Source organism: Triturus cristatus, chromosome 1_1 (assembly GCF_964204655.1).
Source record: "Triturus cristatus chromosome 1_1, aTriCri1.1, whole genome shotgun sequence".
NCBI lineage: Eukaryota > Metazoa > Chordata > Amphibia > Caudata > Salamandridae > Triturus > Triturus cristatus.
In genome coordinates, this window is record NC_140579.1 from 128,739,323 (window position 1) to 128,756,981 (window position 17,659).

At 49.7% G+C, this 17,659-nt stretch overlaps 1 protein-coding gene across 2 annotated transcripts in view; it reads left to right on the plus strand.

The window, feature by feature from the left end:
• Window positions 1–9,056: 9,056 nt before the first annotated feature.
• The window catches only part of LOC146869773 (E3 ubiquitin-protein ligase TRIM39-like), a 171,713-nt gene continuing 163,110 nt past the window's right edge, over window positions 9,057–17,659 (plus strand). Inside the window, exon 1 of one of the 2 annotated variants that reach the window (XM_085614927.1) lies at window positions 9,057–9,669. In XM_085614927.1, coding sequence (XP_085471053.1) covers window positions 9,256–9,669 — 414 coding nt within the window. In that variant the 5' untranslated portion in view covers window positions 9,057–9,255. The remainder of the gene's footprint in view (window positions 9,670–17,659) is intronic. The other variant, XM_085614941.1, reaches the window with a different exon arrangement.

Consider the following 17,659-nt stretch of genomic DNA (forward strand, 5'->3'; position numbering starts at 1 on the left):
CACTAGGGCCACACCAAAGATGGCGCCCGAAAGTGTCAGGCCCTAATCTCCCCCCACCCAAGATGGCGGCCTTGAATCGCCGCGACGCGGAAGGATGTATAGCCTGGAGGTCCCTAATTCCCGCAAAATGCGGGGTGGCAAACAATTTAACGTGCAGTATCAGGAGCTAGGGGGAATAACAGCCCAGAAATGCAGCAGGTGAGACAGCAGCGCTAATCCAAATAAAAGCACGGCGCGATCGTGCAATTAGAATAAAATAGTTAGTAGCAGGAAGTAAGCGTGAGTGCTGCTAAAATAGTCTACTTGCCAACAGAGCAGCACCGAGCTTATCTAGACTCCTCCAAACGCGGGAGTCTGCGTAGACCACTAGGGCCACACCAAAGATGGCGCCCGAAAGTGTCAGGCCCTAATCTCCCCCCACCCAAGATGGCGGCCTTGAATCGCCGCGACGCGGAAGGATGTATAGCCTGGGGGTCCCTAATTCCCGCAAAATGCGGGGTGGCAAACAATTTAACGTGCAGTATCAGGAGCTAGGGGGAATAACAGCCCAGAAATGCAGCAGGTGAGACAGCAGCGCTAATCCAAATAAAAGCGTGGCGCGATCGTGCAATTAGAATTAAAATAGTTAGTAGCAGGAAGCAAGCGTGAGCGCTGCTAAAATAGTCTACCAGGTGGTGGCGGCTGACTATAGTAACAGGTGGTGGCAGCTGAGTTTAGTACCAGGTGGTGGCAGCTGTCTATAGTACCGGGTGGTAGCAGCTGACTATAGTACAGGGTGCTGGCAACTGACTATAGTACCCAGTGGTGGCGGCTGACAACAGTACCTGGTGGTGGCAGCTGACTACAGTACCTGGTAGTGGCAGCTGACTATAGTACCAGGTGGTGGCAGCTGACTTTAGTACTAGGTGGTGGCAGCTGACTACAGTACCAGGTGGTGGCAGCTGACTACAGTACCAGGTGGTGGCAGCTGACTATAGAACTGGGTTGTAGCAGCTGACTACAGTACCAGGTGGTGGCGGCTGACTGTAGTATCAGGTGGCGGCAGCTGACTACAGTACCAGGTGATGGCAGCTGACTATAGTACTGGGTGGTGCTGGCTGACTATAGTACCAGATGGTGATGGCTGACTTTAGTACAGGGTGCTGGCACCGGACTATAGTACCTGGTGGTGGCAGCTGACTACAGTACCTGGTAGTGGCAGCTGACTATAGTACCAGGTGGTGGAAGCTGGCCGCAGTACCAGGTGCTGGCAGCTGACTACAGTACCAGGTGGCTGCAGCTGTCCATAGAACCTGGTAGTGGCAGCTGACTATAGTACCAGGTGGTGGCAGCTGAATATAGTACCAGGTGGAGGCAGATGTCTATAGTACCAGGTGGTGGCAGCTGAATATAGTATCAGGTGGTGGCAGCTGAATATAGTACCGGGTGGTGACACCTGACTACAGTACCTGGTAGTGGCAGCTGACTACAGTACCAGGTGCTGGCAGCTGATTACAGTACAGGGTGGTGGCAGCTGACTATAGTACCAGGTGGTGGCAGCTGAATATAGTCCTGGGTGATGGCAGCTGTCTGTAGTACCGGGTGGTGGACGCTGATTATAGTACCGGGTGGTGGCAGCTGACTATAGTACCGGGTGGTGGCATGCCACCACCTGGTACTGTAGTCAGCTGCCAGCACCTGGTACTGCAGTCAGCTTCCACCACCTGGTACTTTAGTCAGCTGCCACTACCAGGTACTGTAGTCAGCCGCCACCACTCTGAACTATAGTCAACCGTCACCACCCGGTACTATAGTCAGCTGCCAGCACCTGGTGCCAACTCCTTCCTGTCTCGTTTTGCTTTTCCTTTTGGTTGGGCAGGAGTAGCTATATCAAAAAAGAAGAAAAGACTATTGTAACCAATACTGTTTGCAAAATAGTAACTCAAAATTAATTCCACACATAGTGGCACCATAGCAAGCACAGTACATAACATTTGGGGTATCTATGGACTTGAGTACACCAGTTTTCTTCTTCTTTCTTGTTTAGCATGCCAGCTCAGTCAGCTTGCGCCCAAGCAAGTTCTACAAGGCATACGTGGAGGAGCGGGCACCTATGCTCTTGGGTGTTTTTGCGGAGGCAACGTTAGACAGATAAACTGCCCCTCACTCTTAGGGAAGCACTTATAGTCATGCTTCTGAAACCCGATAAGGTGGCTAACAAGTGTGAATTATATAGGCCGCTTTCCCTTATCAATATTGACACTAAGATTTTAGCAAAAATGATTACCACGAGGCTACAACCTCTTGTACCCAAGCTGATCCTCCCGGATCAGTCAGGGTTTGTGCCACAGAGATCAACGACACATAACTTGCGAACCATTTTTACTATGCTGAATTATTTTGAGCCGGACTTCCGGGCCGTGGCTGTGCTGCTTGATGCAGCAAAAGCATTTGATTCTGTGAGGTGGAAGTATATTTTTACTGTTTTGCTTAGGATGGGTATTCCCCTCTTCTTCCTTAAATGGGTTAAATTACTATACACTGAACCGGTAGCCCGGGTGCGAGTGAATGGTTGGGTCTCGAATGCCTTCCCTATAAAGAAAGGAAGGAGGGAGGTCTGCCCCCTGTCGCCGAAGCTTATTTCACTGGTGTTAGAGCCTCTAGCCTGCAAGATTCGGTAAAAACATGCTCATGCAGCGTTGCGATTTCGACAGCGACCTCTCTGGGTTTCACTGTATGCGGACGACATGATGCTATATGTCCCTGATCCAGCTGAATATCTCCCGGCCTTATTTAGGGAGTATGTGAAATTTGAGAGGTACTCCGGCTTAGGGATAAACTGGGAAAAGTCCACAGTCTTTCCGTTGACTGCTGGCACAAAGGAGGTAGAGCTGGATTTTCCACTGGCATGGTCCACTGACCTGGTCAAGTACTTAAGGATATGGCTGCATAGGGATCAGGATGTGGTAATCTCCATGAACTATGGCCGTGTCATCACCCAAATTACTGAGCAATCGACGCGCTGGTCTAAATTGCCTCTCTCGCTGGTTGATAGGATTGCGGTAACTAAAATGACTCTTACCCAAACTTCTTTACTTGTTTGTAAATATCCCGATACGGCTCAACCTTGCTTTGTTTAACACGCGTCAGTCGGCTCTACTAACCTTGGTATGGGGAGGCAAGAAACCTAGGTGCAGCTGGGACTTACTCACGCAGCCTTTTGACAGGGGGGCTTTGAAGAGCCTGATATGCACTTATATTACCTCTGTGCTCAGGCGCAATTCGTGCATTATTGGTACCACCCACAGCGGTTCCATTCGCATGTAGCGATTGAAGCGGACGCCGTGCATCCGGTCCCTCTGGTGGTGGCGGCGTTGTTGGGTGGTGGGGCCCACGTCTGGAGATTAACTCTGTAAAATGCACTGCCTGGGCCTGGAAGACACTGGCGAAGCGGGCGAACTTGGATTATATATATGCCCCGGCGCTGCGATTGCTACACACCCAGACATCACTGCCACCTACGAACCGGCGGCTGTGCGGACACTGCAGGCGGCAGGCGGCAAGCAATTGGGGGATTTATATCGCTTCTCGACCTACAAGCTGGGAGAGAGCGTGGTATTATGCTGGGATTTACATATGTGAGGGTGCAACAGGCGATCAGATCTATATTCCCTGACTTTCCGGCAGAGCCAAAACCGTTGACAGCGCTGCGGGTGGTGCTGGAAGGAGAAGATAGCAAAGGTTTGATTACTAAGCTGTATAATGCGTCTATGAGGGAGCCCCCTTCCTTAGGCAAGTGGAACGCAGTGTTGGGTTCCAGTATGACGCTGGAGCAGTGGAAGTTCTGTTGTGAGTTGACAGGCAGACTGACTGCGAACTGCAATCTGCGAATCATACATTTACAATTTCTGCATCAACTATATTATACGGTGACTCAATTGCGGAGGTTTGGCTTGTGGGAGTCTGCGTGCTGTATCAGATGTGGGCAAGATGATGCGGACTTCCTGCATCTTGCATGGAGCTGTGACAAAATCCATGCATTTTGGAAGCAAGTGGCAAAAATACTCACGGAGGTGGTGCTGGAGAATGTGGTGTGTGCTCCGGATGTATGCTTGCTGGGACTGGTAAAGGCACTTGAGCCATGTAATAGGCGCCTTGTGGCTGTCTCGACTCTATTCGCCAAGCGCACAGTGGTGCAGTGTTGGGGCGCTAGAACTATCCCTACCGTGCAAAAGTGGATCCGGGGTTATAATCTATTGCTGGGCACAGCTGGGAGTGTACGCGGAAGAATTGCCTGATGCCTTACGGACAGATTTTTGGGCTTCACTGACAGTGTACCTGCTTGGGAGGCCCAATTTCCAGCGGGTGTATTACATACCATAGTGAGAGTTGGAATTTAAAGATTAGAATTGTGACTTACGGATATATGGTGTCAAGGGTGTGCTATGCCGGTAGATATATGATGTTTTTCAAGTATTGCATTTTGTGGGATGGAGGGGGGGGAACTATTTCAGTTGGATGTTATATTCCCAAAGTAATGAAGCAATGAGCCTGTATGTAAACGACGTTGTCCACTATTGCTTGGGTCCAGTGGAACTTGTATATCATTGTGTACTTGGCTTATGAATAAAAACAAATAAAAAAAAAATGTTAAGTACATACTTAGCAATTTAAGGGAGAAAGCAGATAGACTGGGGTCCTGAATAGCAGGTCCCAGTCAGACTAGTCCAAAAACAGTGATACATCAGCAAAAAGTGGGGGTAACCATAAGAGGCAGATCCTACTTTCCTACATTATGTTTCTTCGGGTTCTCTCCTCTGGAGTGGGCGCAGTAGTTTTCTCTCTGAGGTGAGAGTGGCATGATAATTTGTTCGGGTCACATGTGTAGGGCCGGCCGGCTTTACTGCTGGTGGCGCCCAGTGTGACAATGTTTGTTGGCGCTCCTGATGACTGCCTCCGGCATGGATTCCTTTAACAGTGGCCCCTCAAGTCTCCATAACCGCTCTGTAGCATTTAATTCGTTTTATAGCGACTCCACCACTCATACCAGTGAATTGTGTCAGAGCACTTTACATCATACACAGAGACATTCAATCACAGGTATGTAAATCAGTGTATAGGAAATGTAACATAAGAAAGAGGACTACACGGTGTAGGAGTCACTTGTCATCCATACTGGTAGGGAAGATAGTTTAAGAGTGCTCGGTCTGGAGGAGCACAAACTAAGAATGTAAAATGTAACACCAAGGTTGGGGGTTCTCTCTAATAATCAGAATTGATTTCTGTTGGACTTGGCCCTTTTTGCAGGGTCATCCCTAAACTTTTTGCCTTCCTCCTGTATTTTTTCTGACCTGGTGTTGGCTGTTTTATGACTCTGGGCACCTTACCACTGCTGACCAATGCTAAGGTGCATATGCTCTCCCTATGGTAAAATGTATTATGTGAATTGACTTCCATGTTTGGCTTATTTGGTTTACTATCGGTCCCTAGTAGAGTGCACCAGGGGTGCCAAGGGCTTGTATATCCAAATGCTGCTAGTGGGCTTGCAGGACTGGTTGTGCCACCCACAGAAGCAGCCTGCTAAAATGTGTCTAAGGTCTGCCATCGCAGAACCTGCATGCAGTCTGGTACTGTCATGCTGACTGGGCAAGTGTCCCCACTTACCAGTCCCTAAACCTTCCCTTACCTTCATATTAGTCACCCCTATGGCAGGCCCTAGGGCAGGGTGCATTGTAAGGATAAGGTAGGACATGCCCTGAGGTGTGTGGCATGTCCTAATAGTGAATTACAGCCATTTTCGTTTCCCACTATTGTAAGGCTACCTGCTCTCCATAGGCCAGAATGGGCTGCTAGATTATAACACTCTATAATCCTAGCAGGCTCAGGAAGCATGGTAGAAATTCATGTTTAGTATGCCTGAACTCAGAATAATAAAATGCATCTTTTAGCAAAGGTTATTTTAATATCCTGGGTTTGCAAATGCTACTTTTAGAAAGTTAGCCTTCGCATGCCTAACCATTTCAGTCTGCCTCTGCTGGGAGGGGCTGTCTTCTTTGTGTGTAGTTTGAGTGACAGGGCTGGGAAGTTCCAGGAGACAGGCTGGGGCTGCCAGGTGGTGAATAGAAAGATTACACCAGGATGGGTGGGAGGAGTGCACCTTGACTCTGAATAGGGCAGTGCTCTGCCACCACAATGCTGGTTCCACCCCCTGTGGAGCGTCTGATGTCTCTGCCCTGCCTGCTGAAAGAAGAAGCCAGAGTCCCAACAACAAAGTGCTCCTCACTGAAAAGAACTGGACTGGGATTAGGCAAAGGCCCCCCTGGCTTGCAAAGACAAAAGAAACTTGCTATAAATGTAGGAGCCCTGCTCCTAAGAAATCAGATCCTGATTGAACCACGAAGGAACTCTGCCTGACTAGAAGGACCTGGAAGAAGCTGAAGGAGGAGTAACTTTCCCTGACCTGGGGGATTGGCCTGCAGTTGGTGCCTTGCTGAGAAAGGAGAGGAAAAGACTGAAAGAGACTTTGCACTTTGTTTTTCAACTTTCTCCAAGGGCTTGGAAGAGAGCTTGCCCCCTGAACTGAGTCCCAGGACCATTGGACTCATCTGCCTTCCAAAATTGAGTTGCCTGGACGATCTGTGCTTGTTTCCCGCTGGATTTGGCCCCAGTACGCCTCGTACCCCATCCGCCGCGAAGCCGTGTCTTTGCCGCCCGGCACCGTGCGTCTACGCTGATCCAAAAGCGTTAGTACGCGCCGTATCCCTCCCGGCCGCATTGCACCTAACCTTCCCCGCCGATTCGAGACGTACAACACTGGCTGCTGAACCCTGTACGCCGGACCCAAGCTCCATCGTCCCACAGGTACGGTCCATACGCTGCTAACGTACTGCACCGTGCCGTACTCAGAGCCGAGAAGCCGCAATACACTGATCCTCCCCGTACGCTGTACGGCGCCGAGAAGTGTCGCCGCCTATCCGCACTGAAGGTACGGCTCGAACGCCGAATGCCACGGACTCTGCAAGCTGATCCGGGCCATCCGCAGGTATCCCTGAAGGTTCCGTACCAATGCCGCGTTCCGACGCCGCGACCCGACCAGCATCTGAATACGCTGCCGAACTACGACCCGGACCCATCAACTTGTCCCGCACTGTCCGTCGCGGACCCCACGAACTTAAGGTACTTTGTTCTGTTCGCACCGCAGAGTGCGCGTCACAGACCCCGGAGTCCGCACCGATTTTTTGACTCGTACTTTCCTTGTTTTTAATGCGGACGAGTCGCACACTCAGGTACGAACCGTACAAAGCCTGAAAAGAAGCAGAATTGAGTAAAAGAAGCCTATTGTTGCATTTTAAGCCTTTTTACAAGAACATTGAACTTTAAAATAATACTGTGGTCATTTTAATCGTTATTCTGGTCTTGTGCTAAGCCTTATATAAAGAGAACTATTTTTGATATAACCTTGACCGGTGTCCATTTGTGGTGTGTCATTGCATTACTGTATGTGTTCACAAGTGCTTAACCTATGACGCCCTGAGAATAGTCTTGACTGCTTGCGCCACACTACCTAAAGGGTGAGCAGGGGTTATTTGAAAGGGTGATCCCCTTACTCTGACTTAGAATTGAGAGTCCCTGCTTGTCGCAAGTGCATACCTGTGCCAACTAGAGACCCCCATTTCTAACAATTTCTATCCAAATGAACCCTTTTCCCAACTTTAGAATAAACTGCTAGCGACAATAGGATCTCTCAGACAAAAGCAGTAACCCACTGTCCTATTTACATTATATGCACTTTGTTATCTGCATGGTACACTTTCTTTGCAGCAGGCACATTAACCCTCTGTGCTCCCACATGAGTCAAAACTTCCACTACACAAACCTCCCAACTCTCTCTAGGAAGAACATTAATCACCAGAGTTATCTTGCTATTTTTATTGTTGCCGGAAATGTCTGGAGGCCAAGAATGCGGCAGCAGGTGCTTTTAAAACCGTAATATACTTCAAACACGACGCCCCCACCCGAAATGTAGCGCCCGGTGCGGCCGCACCACGCTAGAACCGGCCCTGCACATGAGATCCTTTGCTGGTGGGGGCTGGGTACCATCACCGAGACTAGAGTGGGCACACGCACCCTGCGAGGCACAGGGGTTAAGGATACCAGCGGAGCCCCTAAGTCCCTACCTAGCCCTGATAACTGTGTCAAAATGTCACACTACTTACAGCTCTCTCACACCACTCACAGATAAGCAGGCAGACATTACTGATAGCACTCTCACACTACTCTAATCCTGAACTGAGAAGTAACCCCATGACCCCTCAGCCTGCCCTGGCTTTTTAGATACCAGTGGATTGCATTCTGGGACTCGTAGTGTAGCTGTTACCATTGACCTCCGCAGCGCAATATACAGTTTATTAAAAGCCAAGACGGTAAAATGCCATGTCACAAATGACAGTCAGTAGTCGGGCTGGATGCAGGCTTCATGATGGGGGCGCTCACAGCAAACATTCAGACGCTCCCGGCGCACAGGCAGACACTCCTTGCTCTGCTGCACTGGCTCCCACCTCATAATGCATCAGTCTTCTGTTAAATTAGTTTTGTTCGTAGCGCCAAGATGCCCTCTTGGGTGAGCGGTGTATTGTCATAAATGCGTTGAACTCCCTTACACTCACAGTACAGAGACCGATTCTCTCAGAGGACACCCCTAGTACAGGTTCACACATTCTAGGGTCACCTGCAGCCACCCACTGGCGCAGCTCAAACTGATGCCTCCTCGAACCACCCCCGCAAAATGCGAAGAGGCCACCGAGCCTCCCATATGATATCTGACAGACATTCGTCAGCCTTGGGCTGAGTGGGGCCCCCTGAGATTTTGGAAGACTCCTAAAGGGTCGCACCCTGCACCGCAGGAGCTGTAGGTGCCTGGATTACACACCTGAAGGCACCCCCAGTACAATTCGTATATTCCTTGGTAAACTACTGGCACCCCCAGCTCAGATGCAAACAGTATGAGGCCATATATTGATACTCCCAGCTCCGCTGCAGACACGCCTTGCTCTGGTGCACACAGTCACTTCCAGGTTAGATGAAGGCACGCGATCGCAGCTCAACCACAGACAGTCCCTTCTCTGCTGCAGACAATCCCAGGGCAGTTTCGTGCAGGTGCAGCAGCAGTGAAGGTGGGCGGGGTGTAAGGAAGGAGGGACAGACACTCCCACTCCACTAGCTGCGAGAAACGAAAGTTAATTTCAACACTTCCTCTCGGGACGGGCAGGAAGGAACATGGCTGGAGCAGCCCAGCTCCAGAGCCTGAAGGAGGAGGCCACGTGCTCCATATGTCTGGAATATTTCACAGACCCCGTGGCTGCGGACTGTGGACATGCCTTCTGTTTGTCTTGTATCACTCGGTGCTGGGAGGGGCTGCAGACAGACTTCCCCTGTCCTCAGTGCCGAGAAATATCTCAAAGTAAAACCCTCCGGCCCAACAGGCAGATGGCGAACGTGGTGGAAATCCTTAAACAGCATCAGGTACCGAGCGCGACCCCCCAGGAGGCGAATCTGTGCCGAGAACACGAAGAGAAACTGAAACTGTTCTGCGAAGATGACCAGAAGCCCATCTGTGTGGTCTGCAGCATGTCACGTGATCACAAGCAGCACAGGGTGCTCCCCATTCGAGAGGCTGCCCAGGAGCACAAGGTATGTGTGCTACAGACAGTGGTCGAAGTGGGGGAAAAAAAGTAGGGGAACTGTGGGCGGAGAATCAGAGGGCGGGAATAACCCAAGGATTGGCTCAGTGGGCGGAGCCAGAGGTGTGGCCAGAATGCGCAAATATCCCAATTTTTAGTATTTGTTTGGCATTTCACTGCCCAGTTTAATCAACCAATGGATACACATGATTATATAGGGTTATAATGAGTTATTGACATTAAAACACATTCACAAAGTGGGATATGTTTCTAATCACAGAATGTCAAAAATACGATAAAATGTGGAAGCACAAGCAATTTTTCGCAGAGCCATGGTGTTTTATCATCAGCACTTATCCCTTTTTCCACAACAGCAGTTCAAACAGGAATGGCAAAATATCCTACTTTGCAAATGTTTTCTATATAACTCTGGCTCTGCCATATTTGCCTCCTAATGCAAGATCTGCTGCATGATCTGACCATTTAAACTAATAAATTGTTTATAGCTCAAATGTATCAAAAGTTAACAAAAAATGTGACTTGTTTTGCTGAGGAGTGGATGGCTTATTGCAAAGGTTGACTGATCATCTTTCTCACTGTTGCATTTGTATGTTACACTGGTGCTAATAAGACAAAATCTTTCCAAAGACTGTTAGCATGTGTACACGTCAAAATAATAAAATATCAGAAAATATACTGCATTACGCTGCAGCCTTTTTTTAAATGCATAATTTAGTCAACACTGTGGCATAATGTTGTCCTCCTTTGCTGCATATTTAATTCCAGTGACACCACAGCAAGCAGCACATGTTAAAAGTGGTTGTGAATGAAGCAGAGAGACTGTGAAGTTTGCGAACTTAGTTTGGTGTGCGTGCAAATCCTGCATTGCCAATCCCTGGTGAGTTGCAGCTACTACTTCTGAAACAAGGCCAATGGAGCTAACTATGGTTGAGGCAGACTGGCCTCAAGGGCAGGGCCGGTCTTAGCACTGGTGGTGCCCTCTGCATTAATGTTTGTTAGTACCCCCCAATGACCACCTCTGCCATGGATTCCCTCACTACCACCCTTTAACAGTGCCCCTCAAGTCTCCATAACCACACTCTCTCTCAGATGCATTTAATTTGATTTACAGCGCCACTCATACCAGTGTAGGGTGTCAGAGCACTTCATCACACACATTACTCCGAGACAATCAATATGTGTGTAAATCACTGTATAGAAAATGTTACATAAGACTAAGGACTAGAAGGTGTAGGAGTCACATGACAACCATACTACTAGGCGGTATAGTTTAATAGTGATTGGTCTGGAGAAACAAACTCAGAATTTAAAACGTAATACCATGGTTGGGGGTTCTCTTTAATAATCAGAATTGATTTCTGTCCAAAAGAACACTTTTTGCAACATTAGGATAATCAAAGACTGGGGGGAAAAACCCTCTAATCTATACCTTGCTGTTTGAATGCAGCTCTTAGATGAAAGTTAATAGCTCACTGTTCTATGTTAGGATTTTAACTTATAAACTGCAAGTAACAAAAGGATCTCTCTGACAAAAGCAGTAGCTCACTGACCTATTTACATTATGTGCACTTTGTGATCTGTGTAGGAAGGTGGAATCTGACTACATGGTTGCCCCCACTTTCTTCCTGGTGTTTTGCTGGTTTTCGACTTAGTCTGGCTAGGATCCTGCTATTCAGGACGCCTGCCTATCTGCTTTCTCCCTTAAATTGATTACAAGTACTATAGGTACACTCCAGATTGGATTCCGGGGTACCCTTATAAGTCCCTAGTATATGGTATACTATGTACCAAGGGCATAGGTACCCCAGAGGCCTACCAGGGGCTGCAGCATGTATTGTGTCACCCCTGGGAAGCCTTCCAAAATGACACCACAGGTCTGCTACTGCAGCCTGGGTAAGGTGGTGCATGCACCCCTTACTGAGATATAGGTTCATTATATCTCTCCATATTACTGCACATATAAACCTATCAGTCACCCCTATGGCAGGCCTTACCAATCCTGAAGGCAGGGTGCTGGGTGTTATGTGAGAGGGTGCCCATGCATGAGCAGAGCCCCTCATCAGCCTTCAGAACCTTTATTCTGGGGTTGTGTGTGATGCTGCCAAACCATACACTCTTAAGTGCATTATAACCAAACGGTAAATGCTAACTTTGGAATGGCTGCACGGAAACATGTTGTATTTGGTGTCAAACACTTTGGAATCATACCCCCACACCAGTAACTGGTGTGGGAATATGATCCCACCCTTCTAGAGGGAGAGACATGACATCACCAGTATACCCGGTACCAGCTAACAGAGCCCTGGCATCACAAAATGGATGCTGCCAGCCACAGACACGAGTCTGCCCACCTGTTCTGGATGAAACTCCGGCAGGGGAGGCCTGGACAATAGGTTTCCTGTCACAGGGAGGTGTCACCACCTCCCAGAAAGGCTTTAGTGTATTGGGGCTGGGTGGGTGCACTCCAAGCGTGCTTTGAAGTTCAGCACTGGGGGCACATTTGGTGTCCCTGTGCATAGTCCAGCTCAAACAGGTTGCAGGGGCTACCAGCCCCTGCTCTGGCGCGAAACTGGACAAAGGAAATGGGTGTAGCCACCCCTCTTTCCTGACCCTCCCATAGGTGGGTCCCTAGAGTTTGTCCCACCCCTTCCTTGGGTATAAGAAAGGAACCCCTGGCTACAGGACTTTAGATTACACCTGGACGAAACTCTAATACTGAATCCTGGAACTTCGACGATCTACATTGAACTAGATAAGGAAAGAATCTCCCTTGGAGTAAAGGAGTTACTCCCCTGCAAGGCAGGCACCAAAGGCAGATCTGACCGGTTTGCAGCTCCGAAGCTCCCGCCAGACTCCGAAGAATTTTGCAACACAGGAGGTGGGTTTCTGTGGTCTTAGAGGTAGAACAGTGCCCACAGCAAGTCTGAGGCCCGTATCCCTCGTGGCGACCGTGCAAACCGAACCCCTGGACACCACGTCACTTTGCAGAAGCATCAGCTTTCCAACAACTCCTGCAGCTAAGCTTTGGATTACTTATAGCCCTTACCCCTAGCAGCATTTGCACTGAAGATTGCCCGCCTACACTCCACAAGTGTTCCGTGAGCTGGCCCTTTGTGTTTTCTCTCGAGGTCCCTTCGCGATCCCTAGTCCATCGACTGGTGGGTCCCTGTGAAGGCAACTTTACCTCTAATTAGGCTTACCTGATTGCTCCAGACGTGTCCTGACTCTCCATTGCTTGGGGAGTCCCCAGGACCTTGCTGGTCCGCACCAAAGCATCTTTTCTCTTTCTGCGTGGGTTGCTGTTGCCAAGGCTTGTTGTGTTCAATACGAGGACCGACACCCCAGCACTCGACATCCTTTATGGGACAGCTCAAATCCAGCTTCTGGTTGTCGTCGACTCCTCCTGGTCCTCGTGGCTGCAGAGTCAAGCTTCGCCTCTTCGCACTTGAATCACCCAACATCGGTGTGTTTTCGTCTACCGTGCCCCTGGTCACTGGCAAGTGACCCAGACTCTGTACCCTCTGCTTTCAGGTTCTTCTGATCTTCGATCCAGGCTTGGATCACATCTGACACTTTTCTCCTTCCCGGCAGCAGCACTTTGCAGTAGATCGCCATTGAAATCAACGACGATCCCCGACACCATTTGACACCTTTGCACCCGGCTTCCCTGGGTGAGGTAACTCAAGTATTCCGGTGCTCCCGTGGGTGCTGGCCCTAGAACCCCCTAAGTCTAAAGGGGTTTTCTCAAAGTCCTCTCCTAAGTGTCCTTAACTTCTAAAATTCCAACCGTGACTTTCCCATAAAATAGTACGGGGCTCGCGGCTGTGTTCTCACACTGCACACGTCCCTGTGGGTCTCCTTTGTCACTACCTTGGGTGGTTCCTTGGGGTCCCAGCGATTCTACGTGCTTTAGGCACTGTGTCTAGTGAAGTCGTGGTTCTTATACCACTTTCTTAATGTATGGTTTGGTCCGCCCCCTAGGGCCCATTGTATATTGTGCTATTTACTGTCGTTTTAGAACTGTATTATTGTGCAATTTTGGACTCTAATCTCATAAAGAGCTTAGTAGTGAGTGTTTAGAAATAAATACATATATTTTATATATACCTTGTGTGGATCTCCTTTCAGTTAGTAATTCAAGAGGTTATCATCTGGTAAACCAAACTGCTTTACACTCCTTCAAGACTTAGCCTGAAGGCTGCTCTCCATAGCTACCACTAGGATAGCTTTCAATAAAGGTTGTCTTTAAACCAATCATCAATAAGGGTTGTTTGGACTGGTACAAGGTGCCCACTATAACTAGTGGACAGCATATACCAGGCCAACTTCTCACAATCTGTATGGTACATGTTCTTTGCAGCAGGCACATTAACCCTCTGAGCTACCTTTCCATGAATCAGAACGTCCACTAGACAAAATGATCTCTCTCTAGGAAGAACATTAAACACCAGAGTCATCATGACATTTTTATTGTTGCCGAAAATTGCTGGAGGCCAGGAAGAAGGCAGCAAGCACTTTTAAAACCTTAATATACTTGCAAACATAATGCCTCCACCCAAAGTCAGCACCCGGTGCGGTCACACCGGTTGCACTGCCCTAGAGCTGGCCCTTCTCAAGTGTCCTGTGACCTCAGTGACAGAGTCACTGTCGCTCTAGGGTGTGCTGCTTCATAGGCCTGTCTGCAAGACTGGAGGTGAACTTCAATATGGATTGTGGTGGACAAACCTTGAAGGTTAACCCACACTTGCCACTGCTATTGTCCACCTACTGGTGCTAAGACACCAGGGCTTCTAAGGTCTTGCGCAGCCTTCTAAGGTCTAGCATGGGATTGTGCTCTCTCAGGAGAGTGGTCTGGTGGACTGGTTATTAAGGCTGAACCTGGTTCCCCAGTTACAAATTCAGTAGCTCTGGCCATAGTGCCACATTCTCTCCCCCACTGAACACCATACTGCCCCACTGAGAAAAACTCACACTGCCTTCAACTACAACCCAATTGCTGCCGGCTATAAACACCTGGATGTGGATCAATTTAAATGACGCAGAGCAATATGCAGCCTACAAAAAAAAAGTGACAACATCCTGGAAAAAGCAAACACTCATAGGGAATGCAAAATTTAGCAAACCATGTGAATTGTAAGCAGGAACAACATGGTTACCTTAATGCGTTTACACTCACTATTCAGAAATCAGTGAGTGCTCTTGCCTGAAAAGTAAGGACATGACCACAGGGCCCTGAATGGACCCATTTCAATGCCCATTGCTTATATCCTTACAAAACGTAAGCAGTATGGAAAAAAGACCACATCCCTGTACGCAGAGCCGCAGTACACATTTTTTTTTTCCAATCCGCACTTTGCAGTACCTCCAGGATTGGTGCACTAGTTGCATGCCCAGGGAAAACAAAGACAATAAAACAAAAATAGCGCTTCACTGGCAAACTCTGTAAAAGTGGCGCTAATGTGTTTGGGTGTGAATAAAATCAATCTGGTCAGTTTGCTACCAGCAGGCACGCAACACCCATTGGACTCAAAGGGCTTCAGCCATCCCCCCCCCCCCCCCCTCGTGTGTGGCAGCCCGGGATGAGACAGCTTCCCGGGCACCCAGACAGCCGCACCGGAGCACTTCACAGGTCCTTTAAAGACCATTTGCATGTTAATGAGGTCTTGCTATTGTTTCACCCCTTCTAAGAGCCCCTGCAGCTCCACTCTGCCTATTGCTTAAAGATTAAGCCCCCCCCCCCGAAATTTTTTCTTTGCCCTCTGGCTACCAGTCTGTCTTACTTTACTTCGTTATTTTTCCTATTTTTAACCTTTTATTCCAGATGCTGCACTTTGGAATTAAAATACGACATTTCCAGCAAAAATTATTTTCATTTTTGGATCCATTTCACAGGGGAGGAAATAAGAGAAAGGAGAGGAAAGGGAGTGAAAACCCCGTCTTGAAGTCATGGTTTTCAGTAAGAAAAGAACTGCTAGACAGAAAGAGAGGGAAGAGGGAAAGAGTTGGGGGGAGGGGGGGAAGGTAGCTGAAGCTACAGAGCAGAAGCGGATACTGTATTTTTCTTCTCTGGGTAAGAAGAAAAAGACAGGGTCCTGTTACTTCTCTGCCGCCCGTCCTCGAACGCCAGGAATGCCGAGCTTTATAGGCCATGCCTATTTCTTGCGTCCCGGGACGCATTTTCAAAATAAAAAAGTAGGGGAACGGAATCGCTGGAATTGAAGAAGTAGGGGCACGCCGTGCCCTGCCGTTCCCCCCCCCACTTCGACCACTGGCTACAGAGCTGGGTCAGGGGTGGAACTAGGCTACACGGTACTCCCATTCGAGAGGCTGCCCAGGAGTACAAGGTATGTGTGCTACAGAGCTGGGTCAGGGGTGGAACTAGGCTACACGGTACTCCCATTCGAGAGGCTGCCCAGGAGTACAAGGTCTGTGTGCTACAGAGCTGGGTCAGGGGTGGAACTAAGCTACACGGTACTCTAATTCAAGAAGCTGCCCAGAGTACAAGGTATGTGTGCTACCGAGCTGGGTCAGGGGTGGAACTAGGCTACACGGTACTCCCATTCGAGAGGCTGCCCAGGAGTACAAGGTATGTGTGCTACCGAGCTGGGTCAGGGGTGGAACTAGGCTACACGGTACTCCCATTCAAGAGGCTGCCCAGGAGTACAAGGTATGTGTGCTACAGAGCTGGGTCAGGGGTGGAACTAGGCTACACGGTACTCCCATTCGAGAGGCTGCCCAGGAGTACAAGGTATGTGTGATACAGAGCTGGGTCAGGGGTGGAACTAGGCTACACGGTACTCCCATTCGAGAGCCTGCCTGTAATGTTGCGCCAGTGACGACACAGGCGCTGACGGCAACGTAGAGTCATGTGACTCTACGCGTAGAATAAATAAGGGTTACGCGCGTGCGTATGCTCTCTTGGGCTGCGACCGTGAAACCAGTAAAATCACCACCATTGGCTCAGAGTGATTCCTTGCCCTCCAGCACCCAAGGTCTCGCACGCTGTCCCCTGGGCCCCGCGCAACACCGGCCGGGCCCGGCAACATAACAAACTGGCGGTGAGGGTGGGCGTGCCCTTGTGTGACTCGAGCGCTGGTGTGGCGGCCACGAGCGCTGTCCTCCGCTCGCGCCCCAGTGCGCGTTGGTCGTCAGGGGCCCCATTGGAGTGCGGCGCGGCACACCCGCTGCCATCCGCGCGAGTGATCTGCGGAGTTTATGCCCCGTGACAGGCGGGGACGGACCGGAGCACAACCCCTCTACCCACGTGGCCCAGGCCTTGCTGCCGACGGTGCAGCTGATAGCCTCGGGCCTCACGGAGGGAGAACACGTGGTGGGTTCGTCAGCGTCCGGGCAGAGGTCTGCCTGCAACTGTTTGTGAGTACCTCTGCTGTGTGGTGTGGGGGAGGAAAAGCAAAAACAAAAAAAAGGCCCACACACAGAAAATAAAAGGAACAAACACAGGAGCAGGCTCACCATCTTCAAGCAGGCCCACACCCCTATGTTGTAGCACCACCCAGCACCCTTGGAGGGGCCCAGCATTAAAGGGGGATGAAGGACACACCAGGCAAGGTTCCCATCAGAAGCGGGTAAACAGCGCGAGCCACCCAGAGAAGGCCAGCCCACGGGTACTGGAGCTGCAAGCTCGTGCCCAACACGTCAAGGCCATAAAGGTCAGGAGGGACCCGGGCGACAAGATACGATAGGACAATGGCCACCATACCACCATTGAGCCGTTTACAAGTGGAAGGGTCGCCATCAGCGTTAGCGGCCAGATGGAAGGACTGGGTAGACCGTTTGCGTATCTTCTTTGAGGCCACCAAGGTCCATAAAGACCAGAAGCGGGCAATGCTGATCCACCTGTGAGGCAAAGATATACACAATATCGTCAAAACGATAGTTGAGGTCACCCCAAAGAGCCACCATACGCTAATAAATGCCCTCAACGAACACTTCGAGCCCATGGCCAATCAGGACTATGA